The 12,149-nt window shown below is 35.4% G+C and overlaps 1 protein-coding gene across 1 annotated transcript in view; it reads left to right on the top strand.

The window, feature by feature from the left end:
* Positions 1 to 12,149, top strand: part of PIBF1 (progesterone immunomodulatory binding factor 1) — a gene marked incomplete at its 3' end in the record, with an annotated part of 215,782 nt that overhangs the window by 13,415 nt on the left and 190,218 nt on the right. The window contains exon 4 of the mRNA XM_012642153.1: positions 1,923 to 2,042. Coding sequence (XP_012497607.1) covers positions 1,923 to 2,042 — 120 coding nt within the window. The remainder of the gene's footprint in view (positions 1 to 1,922; positions 2,043 to 12,149) is intronic.

Genomic DNA, 12,149 nt, shown 5'->3' with positions numbered 1-12,149 from the left:
TATAGTTTTTCTACCCAAAGTATACTGTTGAAAACAAATTAAAATATCTCAAGTGCTATCATTGAGGCTTTATCCATAGGAGATATTAACTATAATACCACTGGTGGCAATTATACATATTTTTGCTCTGTGGTTTGTTAATATTCCTTATTGTATCTTTTGTTTTGTGAACTAAAATAAAATTTTAAGGCTCACTGGACCCCCTCGTGGCCAAAGGAATATTCTAAAACTAAATTGCCTGCCAGGAGGAAGGTCAGACCCGCCTTATCATGCCCCCCTCCCTTCTTGGACACATCCTTTGTAACCCATTAACAGGCCTAAGGGTATTGAGGACTAAACTCTGATCTTTTTCTTTTGCTCAAAATTCCTTCCTAAGGAGACCAGATGAGTCATGCCTACAAACGATAAGATCTCAGTAAACAGGTTTTTCATGACATTGTTTACTTCCCAACCTGATTCTGTTGTAACATCATGTAATAGATAAAAGACCCTCAAACATTCCTTTTGGCTGATTGCTGGTCTTTTGGACAAAACCTGACTCTTTCAGCCAATGGTCAACTAATGAATCCCTAAATCCACCTATGATTTGTAAGCTCCCACTTAGAGATTTGCCGCCTTTTTGGGCCAAACCAATGTATGCCTCCCATGTATTGACTTATGACTTTACCTGTAACCCCTGTCTCTCTGAAATGTATAAAACCAAAACTGTAACCCAGCCACACCGAGTCCACTGCTCAAGACCTCTTGGGCGTGGCTCCGGGTCATGGTCTTCAAATTTGGCTCAGAGTAAATCTCTTTAAAATTATTTTACACAGTTTGGTCTTTTTTCTGTTGACAGTTTTCACAGACAGTATTATCCTAACTAATTAATTATTTGCAGATCCATTGGGTTTAGGGCTAATGTTAGGATTTGCCTCTTACCAGATATGGTACTCTTGTAATATAGTCATATATAAGGAGTTTCAGATGATATGCTTGTATAATAAATAGTTCCTAATTACTCTCTCATGATTTGCTGATGACTTCTTAGTTTTATAGAATGTTGTCAGATAGAATACTTTACTGAGTTAGGGCAGGCAAATTCCTCTGAAAGAATGATGAGTGGAAAGAGAGGTCCTAACTGAATAGAAGTGGTGATATGAAAGAGATCTCCTGATTTATCTTGACTAGCCTTCCGCAAGGGCAGCAGTTAGTAGAGCTTTGCCAAGAGCCTTAGATGAGAATAATAAACAAACTTTTATCTCTTCATCAAATATTTATTGAATGCTTATAATATATTTAGACATTGGATATAGAACATTGTACAAACCAGACAAAAATTCCTGGCTTCATGGATCTTACATTGTCGTTCAACAACACAGACAATAACTTAAAAGTTGATTATGTAGAATGTTTTTTTTCATAAGTATTATGGAGAAAAGAGCAGGAATGAAGGATAGAGAGTGCTATTTTAAATCAGAGTACGGGAATCAGAGAAGACTTTACCAGTAAGGAGATATTTGATCAGAGACCTGAAGGGAGACAAGGCATGAGCCATGCATTTATATGGGGGAAGAACTTTTGTAGCAGACGTAACAAGAGTAAGACTCCTGAAGGCTTGATGTGTTCGGGAAATTTATAAGCGGATAGTATGGAGTGAGCAGTAATAGAAGATGAAGAGCAAGTGGTAAGGAATATCAATAGAAGAGAGGGAAGAAATTGTCAAGGGTGGGAAGTTACAGATCATCTGGCCCTTGAGGTAACTTAATTGAACATTAAGACCTTAATAAAGTATTAGTGGTTAGTGTCCATAGACGACTGTCTTGTTTTAGTTTTGTAGATATTTCTTTTTATTACTGATAGTTGAGACTACTACAAATTTGCAAATTTTAATTGTAGTTTGGATTTCAAGACTGCTTATTAATTGGATTTCTTTTTTTAAGATTCGGTTCTATGAACTAGTGAATCCATTAAGAAAGGAAATCTGTGAACTACAACTGAAAAAGAATGATCTAGCAGAAGAATTAAGCACAAACAAAGACCAACTGAAGCAACTGACAGAGGTTTGTATGGTTTTGATCACAGGTGGGAGGAAGCTCTAACTTTTTCTGTAAGGAGTTCCTCAAGATTCGTGATAAGGAATATAAAAGTCAATGATCGAGAAATGGGACTAGGGATGCTGACTGCCATGATTCTTTGTAAGTAGTGGGAAGGAAATTAAATTGGAAGTAGTCATCTTAAAAATTGACAAGATAATGGCCGGGCGTCATGGCCCACGCCTGCAATTCTAGCACTCTGGGAGGCCGAGGTGGGAGGATCGCTTGAGGTCAGGAGTACAAGATTAGCCTGAGAAAGAGCGAGACCCGGTTTCTACTAAAAGTAGAAAAATGAGCTGGGCTTGGTGACATGCGCTTGTAATCCTAGCTATTCGGGAGGCTGAGGCAGGAGAATCACTTGGGCCCAGGACTTTGAGGTTCCTGTGAGCTAGGCTGACGCCATGGTACTCTAGCCCAGGTGACAGAGTGAGACTCTGTCTCAAAAAAAAAAAAACTGACAAGAGAAGTCTACGATATTGACCTGTAATCCATGGTTGAGCATTTTGTCCTTGTAACTTATTTTTATAATCAACTGTTTTTGAAATCCTTATATGGGCCATATCTGAAAATTGCTGTATAATTACTCAAATGAGGCATATGCACATAAGAATTTATTTAGTAATTTGAGTCCCTATTTCTACATCACTCTGTCAGGAAATTTAGACAAGAAACAAGAAAAGTAGGCCAGGATATGCCGGGGGATCTCTTGCAGGTGCCATAAGTAAGAAGAAAAGGAAAATTACTTTTGGCTTTTAACTAGGATGACTCATAGGTTCTGATTTGCCTATAACAGTCCCCATTATTCCCGATTTGTAAGTATTAATAGCACCCCATTCATTTTTCATAAGTGTACCAATCTAGATGATAAATTATATGGTTATCATACTTATAACTTGTCTATATGGGAGGGTGGACTAATCATTAGCTTGGTTATAGCACTGACCAAATAGCTTAAAATACTCTCATGTAGTTATAGTCTGCTAAGAAAAAAAAATAGTGCTAGATTGATTCATTCTACCATGTAACAGTTAGAAATGGGATAGCTGGTTTTCTTCAAGGATTTCATCAATCTAGAAGGAAAACGCTTAAGGTTATAGTTTACAAATAGAGTCTGCTGCAGTTCTTCATTACAAGTTAGCCTTGTTTGTGATACGAAAAGGAGCTGGAGCTGCTGTCCATTTATCATTCGTTTTGCTTCTTGTGTTGTTCAGAGAGCAGCCAGAGATTTGGGCAGAAATAATCCACAGAATTCAATTTCCCCTCTCTAGCTGTCTCTGAAATTTCTTTCTTTCTCTTTTTTTTTTCTTTCTTTCTTTCTTATTTCTTAATTTCTTAATTTATTTCTTTCTTAATTTCTTTGTCTTTTCTCCCTTCCCTTCCCTTCCTTTCTTCACTCTCTCCCTCCCTCCTTTCCCTTCTTTCCTTCCCTTTCCTTCCTTCTTTCCTTTCCTTTTCCTTTCTTTCCTCTCCTCTCCTCTGCCCTCCCCTCCCCTCCCCTCCCCTCCCTCCCTTCCTTCCTTCCATCCTTCCTTCCTTCTCTTTTCTTTCTTTCTTTCATACAGGGGCTTGCTCTGTTGTCCAGATTGGAGTGCAGAAGCATGATCATAGCTCACTGCAGCCTCCAACCCCTATGCTCAAATGATCCTCCTTCCTCAGCCTCCGGAGTAGCTGAGAGTACAAGCATGCACCACCACCACATCTGGCTATTTTGTTTTTATTTTTTGTAGAGATGGCATTTCACTATGTAGCCAAGGCTGCTCTCAAATTCCTGGCCTCAAATGGTCCTCTTTCCTTGGCCTATAAAAGTGCTAGGATTACAGGCACTAGCCACCATGCCCTACCCAAAATCTGAAATTTTAAAATATTTATTATAGTTTCCAATTTTGCATATTCTATATGTAATTCATAATGGATATAACCTTACATACAAGGTTAAATGCACATGTCCTCCAGGCACTGCCAGGTCCCTGTAGGGAGAGGAACCCCTGGTTGCAGCTTTGAATATGTGTCTGAAATTTCATCACTTTAGAGTAGCTTCAATCGCCCTAAACTCTTTGTTCTGGTTCTCCAAGCATGATAGACTAAGGATTTTCTATCGCACCTTTTCCATCCAACATAGGCCTACCCTCAACTTAATCACCATTAAAACAAAAACAAAAACATGAAAGACCAGGATACTCACCCAAGTGCTAAAAATAGCTACAATAATGACAACTCCATAGTGTTTTAATAACAGAAACTAAGATATTTATTAGCCATGTCTCTGAGTTTTGAGACTGGTGATTAAGAAAACAAACTCTCCATTTTACTCTCAAACTTTCCGTTTTATTTTTCTTGATTGATCTTAAAGTCTTATTTTTTTTCACCACATGGTGGTAGTATATGCCCATCTATTTTTGAAAACCTGTTTTGGGCTATGTAGAAAATCTTGTCATTTTTGACACAAAGACCAAAGCATTACATTAAATTACCTTTTTTTCATTTATACTCATTATTTTATATCAAACACCTATAACCAATTAAATGCTGTTTTTGAGTAAAATTGAGAAGATCTGTAACTAGGAGAAAGAATTACAAAAACTGAAACTTTTCTTCCATAATACGTATTCCTCAGAGCAGAGGTGTCTCAGTTATTACACTGATTTCATAATTAGCCTACCAAACACATTCAGAGATGTTAAAACCACACAATTACACAGTTAATTTAACTCTGTTTTTTTGTATATAATCTGCTAGTTCATGACAGATGAAAGATGAAAACTGTTTTAGAAATTTAATAGAATGTGATTCTTGACCTTTAAAAAGAAATCACTCTTTCTGAAGTGCCAGTTTTAGTGGATTTCTGGGATTTCCTTTCATAATTTTTTCCAGAGCTTTAGTTATTTGGAAATAATATCTAGATACTAACACTGGAAAACAGGATTCATCTTTTACTCCAAATCTGGAGTTTATTTATAAATGTCAGTAGTGTAGTCTAATTATAGCATATTTTGAGCTGTATTATGTATGTAAGCTTGTGTATGTATATTTTATGTTTTTATAAGTGCTTATAGACACTTTTATTTTCTACTTAAGAATTGTCTTTATTAGATCAAAATTTTATGCTGCTAAGCAGTGTGCAGCTGTTTGCTGTTGTAGAGTTAATTCAGCATGCTTTTTTAATTTCAAAAGAATGAAATGTTAGTGATACTATATAAGGCATTAATGAGTCTGTACTTAATAAAGCTGTTAAGTTTCATGAGGAAATGGTGAAATATTTTTCTCTTATGACAACTCTGGTACCTAAGAAGCAAGAACAGTTTTGTTCAAAATAACTTCCTTGTTTAGAAACATAATTACATTTCTTGAAAAAACAAAATTTGCAAGATTATCTGAGCCTTCTTTTAAGAATTCATATGTAAGTAATCCAGTTAATTTTTATTTGTATGAAAATGAGTTATGCAAGTTCTTATATTTCAGAGGGTATTGTTTGTTTTTTAAAATTTCTTGTTATTTTGCCCAACTGATGAGTTAATACAAGATACATATTTATGACAATACCCATCAGTTATAATTATTCTAGAATGTTTAACAAATTCACTAGTAAACAGTAATAGATTTACCTCTTTATATTGAATTTAAAGTGAATAAACACCCCTTAAAATTTAGATTCATGGCCACCTCCATAGGTTCTGATTTTGGTCTGAGATGGAAGTGAGAATCTCAATTTTTAATAAACAACCCAGGATTCTAATGTGGCAGGTTCAAGGACATGAACACAAATCATTTTTTTGAAGTTTTATATTTTGGTTTACTTTATTAATTGAGGTAACAAAAATCTTTGCTTTCTTAGTTAAATTTCATGATTTTAAATTTATATGATGCCAATACTTGTCTTCAACATAAAATTACTGTATTTTAATGTAGTTAACATATCCAAGAATATAATTGGAGTCACACTATCTGTAATGTTACAACTTGGGCTTACCAAAAGCTTCTTGCCTATACCTCTAAACCTTCACAAATTTGTGAATTTTTACAAATAACATAAATGACTTTCAGATAAAAGTACAGGAGGGAAAAAAAGTTCATGAGAAAGCTATAATGAAGGCAGTTTTAAATATGATGTCATCAGGAAGAAGCTTCTTTTAGCTAATTGTTTCATACATGCTGTATGAGGAGATATAACCTTTTAAAGAGTAATATGAATTTTTTCATTTGCTACTATGTTTATAGCCTTTAGTAAACCCAGTAATACTTCAGTTTTTAATTTTAGGGGTGGATTTTGAGGGGTTTGTTGAGTCTTGAGATGAAATTTTGAACCCAGTGACCAAGGTATATCATCACATTATAGCAGGGGAAAACAACTTATGAGGGACCTTGCCAAGTATCTTGGCTTATATCTAGAGATACTATAACCATTTCATTCTCTTGATCTATATAGTGTTTCTCAATACAGATTCCATGGACATATTTAGGGGTATCTAAGAGTTCTTTTTGAATAATTTCAAGTTTGTGATTTAATTTCTTCGATGATCTCAGAAGTTAATAGATGCATATGCTGGCTCATCTGGATGAATCATTTATAATAGAGTACTGTCACTGTGATGTCAGTGCCTATGTCTGCATTTAATTTTGTTGTGGCATTAGCACCACAAAAGATAATTTTAAAAATAGCAGTCAACTTAATATGTGAAATACACATTTCAGCTAAATAAAGGCCAGATGCTATCATGGATCACTGTGTGAATAAAGGTTTCACAGTTCAAACAGAGAAAAATAGTGACAATATTGAGTCATCACACTATTGAGTATAGCCATGCCAAACTCAAAACTACTCCTGCTTGTTTTAACATTTTAAGGTTAAATTATATAGTCAGTATTAGTTATTGAATAGAATAAACCTTGCTGTTTAGGCCTAATTGAAAGAGGAAGAAATAAAGGGCTTCTAGGAGATGACAATGTGAATGCATTTCATTTTTCCTTTCTTTTTCAATTCCAATTATGTGCCTCTTAGCTACCTTCTGGCAGGCAGCTGGGTTTGAGTTAGGCTTTGGGGAAGCTGGTGCTCCAGTTATGTATTGCTATATAACAAATCACCCTAAAACTTAGTGTCTTAAAATAATTTAGTATTTATCACTGCTTTGAAGGTTAATAGGTTGAGCTGAGTATTTCTCACCTCCCTGAGGCTGGGATCATCTGAAGTCTTCTTTAGTCACATGTTTGGAGAAAGGATGAGAGATAGCCGACACATCACTCCCTTTCCACTTGGCCTCTCCATATGATTAGTTTAGACATCCTTCAACATGGTAGTCTCAGGACATGGAAACCAGCCACCTCCGAAGCAAGCTTTCAAGAAACTCGGGCTGAGGCTTAAAAGCTTCTTAGGATCTAATTTCATAATCCTAGAACATTACTTCTGCCACAGTCTGTTGGTTAAGCAGTCATTAAGAGGAATAGACCCACTTTTCAATCAGAAAATAGCTTGCTGCATACAAGGGAAGAAATTGATGGAGGCCATCTTGGAGTTAGGCTACCACGGTTTGGGATTTCTCTTCCCTGACTGGAGTGAGAGCCTAGAGATAGAGAGAGCACTGAGCAGGAGCAGAACGGAGTATTGACAGAGTTTGGCCTGTAAAAATCTTTGGATTATTCCTTCCATCCCCTTGGATTAAGTTTCCTTTGCCTTTACAAAGCTGAGGAATAGACGTTCCATTAGAAGAAAGAAACTTTCATAATGACAATCAAACCAAGCCCAGCTTTATTTGTCTATAGGAAATATGCTTAATGCAAATTGATAAAGATTGAAAAAATAAAGGGATGGACTAAGTTATGAAAAAAGACAGCAAGAAGGTAATAAGATCAGATGAGGTAGAATTTAAGGTAAAAACCACAAAACAGGATAACAGTACATTAATAATAAAAGGAGGTTTTATAGTTGTGAACTTCTATATGTCAAATGACAGTAATTATAAAAATATTTAGAAAAACAAGGAGAAGTTGATGAAAATACAATGGTGGTTGGGAAATTTAATATACTTTGAGAATTGGATAGATATAGTAGATAAAAAATAAGTAAAAACTAGGAGAACTCATTCTATCAATAATTTTGATTTATTTACTATATTTAGAGTTTAAAATTAGTTGACCAGAGCAAGTGTTTTTTTGTTGTTGTTTTTGTTTTGTTTTTTAGAGATGGGGTCTTGCTCTGTTGCCCAGGGTAGAGTGCAGTGGCACAATCTTGTTCACTACAGCCCTCGAACTCCTGGGCTCAAGCAGTCTTCCTGTCTCAGCCTCCCAAGTAGCTGGGACTACAGGCGTGCACCACCATGCCCAGTGAATTTTTTTTTATTGTTTTAGTGATGAGGTTTCACTGTTGCCCAGTCTGATCTCAGACTCAAGGGATCCTCTCACCTTAGCTTTGTGAGCATCCCAAGTAGCTAGGATTACAAGTGTGAGCCACTGTGCCCAGCAAGTTTTTTTTAATGTCAATGGAAAGTTTAGAAAACTGTGATGTGTAGTAAACTAATACATTGTTTAAAGTAGAGATTTTTATAGTTCTTATTTTTTAATCATAATTTACTAAAACTAGAGATAAGTAAGTTAAAAGGTAAGGGGAAATAAACTTACTTGGCAATTAAGAAACATATATTTTGGATCAAAGAGAAAATTAAAACTAAAACAAGAAAGCATTGAAAACGAGAACATTGGCCGGGCGCAGTGGCTCACGCCTGTAATCCTAGCTCTCTGGGAGGCCGAGGCAGGCGGATTGTTTGAGCTCAGGAGTTCGAAACCAGCCTGAGCAAGAGCGAGACCCCATCTCTACTAAAATTAGAAAGAAATTAATTGGACAACTAAAAATATATAGAAAAAATTAGCCGGGCATGGTGGCGCATGTCTGTAGTCCCAGCTACTCGGGAGGCTGAGGCAGAAGGATCACTTGAGCCCAGGAGTTTGAGGTTGCTGGTTGCTGTGAGCTAGGATGACACCACGGCACTCTAGCCCGGGCAACACAGTGAAACTCTGTCTCAAAAAAAAAGAAAAAGAAAACGAGAACATTGTTATATCAAAATTCTTGAGATACATTTAAAGCTTTGCCAGAGGAAAATCTATAGCCTTAAATTGCATTCCTTGTTAAAGAGAAAGATGAAAAATAGACATGTAGTATTCATCTTAAGAAAGCAGAAAAAAAATGAGTAGTAAGTGTTTGAAATTAATGGACATTAAGAGAATTAATACATGCAGCTCTGTGGCAACAAGCTTGAAAACCAAAAGAAAAGTGAAGTGTGTCAACAAGATGTAAATTACTAAAATTGACAGAATTGGAGCACTTGAATAGAACATTTACCATAGAGGCATTACAAACATGAGTGAAAGTGTACCACTGATAAAGTCACCACCAGGTTCATAGATGGATTACCCCAAATATTATACATTCACATTTGATTTCTATAAAGATAGCTGATTCCAGTTAATTATACTATACCGGACCATTGAAAAGATGGAAAGTTCTGAGAAAGATAATACAAAAATCAAAAGAAAACAAATCTATAGGCCAATTTTGCTTACTACTACAGATACATAAATTTGAAGTAAAATTTTCACAAATGAATTCTGTTGTATCAAAAGAGTAATACTTTGTGATTAAACAAATTATATTCTAGGACAAAGAATAATCCATTGTTTCAGCAAGTTAACAGAGAATAGTCATGTGAATGTATCAGTAGATACAAGAGCAATTAATGTTATTGTTAAACACTAAGATTTTTCTTCATATGAGTCCGTTATCTTCCTGGTGAGTGAAATGTCCGTCTCTAGCTAGGAAGGGAATAGATTCATATGAAGAAAACTATAAAATCTTAGAATATAGGGGCGCTATATCTTAGGGATACAAGGTCATAAAATTAACAATGTTTCCACTATCAATATATTAAATGCAGTTAAGTTATATTCCAATATTTTTCTTGATTATTTATGGGGGAAGGTTGGAGGGAAGAAGTGTGGTACAGGATTGGACGTGGGTAAGTGATTTTAGTCTATGTGAAAAAAAATAAATGCCCCAGAATTCCAAAGAAAAGTATGAAAAAAAGATGCAGGTGGGGAAGGTGAGAGGTGCTGAACCAAACAAGAATTCACTAAATACTTCAAACGTATTGTGATTAATTAAATGTGGTATTGGCATAGAAACAAACATCTGTGGAACAGACTGTAGAAATAAACCTAATTATATACCACAATAGTGGTAGTTCAATTAAGTTGGAAAAGAATGATTATTATAAGGGCCCTAGCACAGCTGGATTTTCATCTTAAATAAATTTGTCCTCACAGTTTGCACGATATACAAATATTAATTTCATGTGGGTTAAAATTTTTTAAAGAAAATTAGCCAATTGAACAATCATAAAGGTAGTATACGAAAGAAATAATTTTCAATTAAAACTGAAATTTAGCATTTCTTTCAATTACAAATACAGCTTTAAAAGACACAGTAGGATTACTGCCACCTGTGACTCTTACCAACATTAGAAATCAGGTATTTTATATCACATGTAGTTATTACAGATATGAGTTTATGCTCATCCCTACTTTAGCAATGAGGACTTTAGAACCCTCACTAGATCTTGTCTTTAATGCATTTATAAAGCAGGATATACAAAACTTTTAAAAATATTTTGATAGTTTTATTTCAGTATAATTTACTTCCTCTGTAATTTTGTGTGTTTTAATTTCAGCTTTTAAAAACATTAGTCTCAGGAGTTCACAGACATCACCAGATTGCCAGTGGGATCCATGGCACAAAAAAGTTAAAGAATCCTTAATTTAGGCAATTATTAACAGTGCTCCTCAAACTTTAATGTGAATGTCAATCACTGGGGATCTTGTTAAAATGAAGACTGATGCATTAGTTCTGGTGTGGGAAGGAAGATTGTTCATTTTTAACATACTCACAGATAATTATTTATGCTCCCAGCCTTTGCCAGTACATGACCCACACTGAGTAGCCAAGTTCTAGAACTGAGCTGTTTATTATAGTAATCATAGCCACATGTGGCTATTTAAATTTAAATTGATTAAAATTCAGTTCTTCAGTCTGTTTAGCCACAGGTGGTTAACAACTGCCATATTGGATGGTGCAGACACGGAACATTTCCATCATTATAGAAAGTTCTGTTGGACAGTACTGTTGTAGAGGTTGGGGTAATCTTAACCAAGACGGGGAATCCAAAAGCTTTAAAAGAAAAAGACAAAAAAGATACCACATGTAAAGTTGAATAAAGTATACATTTGGGAGAAAAAATTGAATGCAGATGATTAAAATTAATAATACTATTTAAAGCTCTCATAAATTAACAAGGAAAAAACAACCAAATAGAAAGATGGGCAAAGGTTACAAATAGGCATGTCACAAGAAGTACAAATCCAAATGGCCAGATGATCAAAGTTCCTAGCATTTGAGGAAATACAATTAAAGAATTAATAACAATGAGAGCTCAGGTTGGCAAAAATGAAAAAGGTCTAATATCTATATAGATGTAAGTAAAGATAACATGTTGCTGGTAGAAATGAGAACTGTTGCAGCCTTTTTCACAGACATCTAACAATATTGATTAAAATGGAAAATAAATGCCCTTCAACATGTCAAGCACACTCTTGGGACTATCCATAGAACAGAGTACTAGTATATGAGGATATGTGTTCAAGGAGGTTTGCTGCAGCATTGTTTCTGGCAGTAGGTGGTGGAAGGGGAGGGGAAGGGACTGGAAACAAAATAAATGCCCACCAATACAATAGCAAGGAAATGATTACATAAACCATGGTACAGACTGCACCATGGAATATTGTATAGCCATTAACACGAATGAATTAGAGAATATCAGTTTATTTAGGATTTCCATAAGATATTGCTCAGTGAGGAAACCTGGATGCAGAAATTTGATGATTCCATTTTTTCGTTGGGGGGAAAAATGACTAGCCCCACCCCTGTGTGTGTGTGTGTGTGTGTGTGTGTGTGTGTGTGTGTATGAATGAGTTTATGAACATGGAGGAGAATAGGGAAGGATACATGTTACTTAATATGAATTGCCTAGGAATGAG

The sequence above is a fragment of the Propithecus coquereli genome, unplaced genomic scaffold (assembly GCF_000956105.1).
Source record: "Propithecus coquereli isolate 6110/MARCELLA unplaced genomic scaffold, Pcoq_1.0 Scaffold176, whole genome shotgun sequence".
Taxonomy (NCBI): domain Eukaryota; kingdom Metazoa; phylum Chordata; class Mammalia; order Primates; family Indriidae; genus Propithecus; species Propithecus coquereli.
Note: the sequence above shows the minus strand (reverse complement) of the source record. Positions and strands in the feature narration are given on the sequence as shown.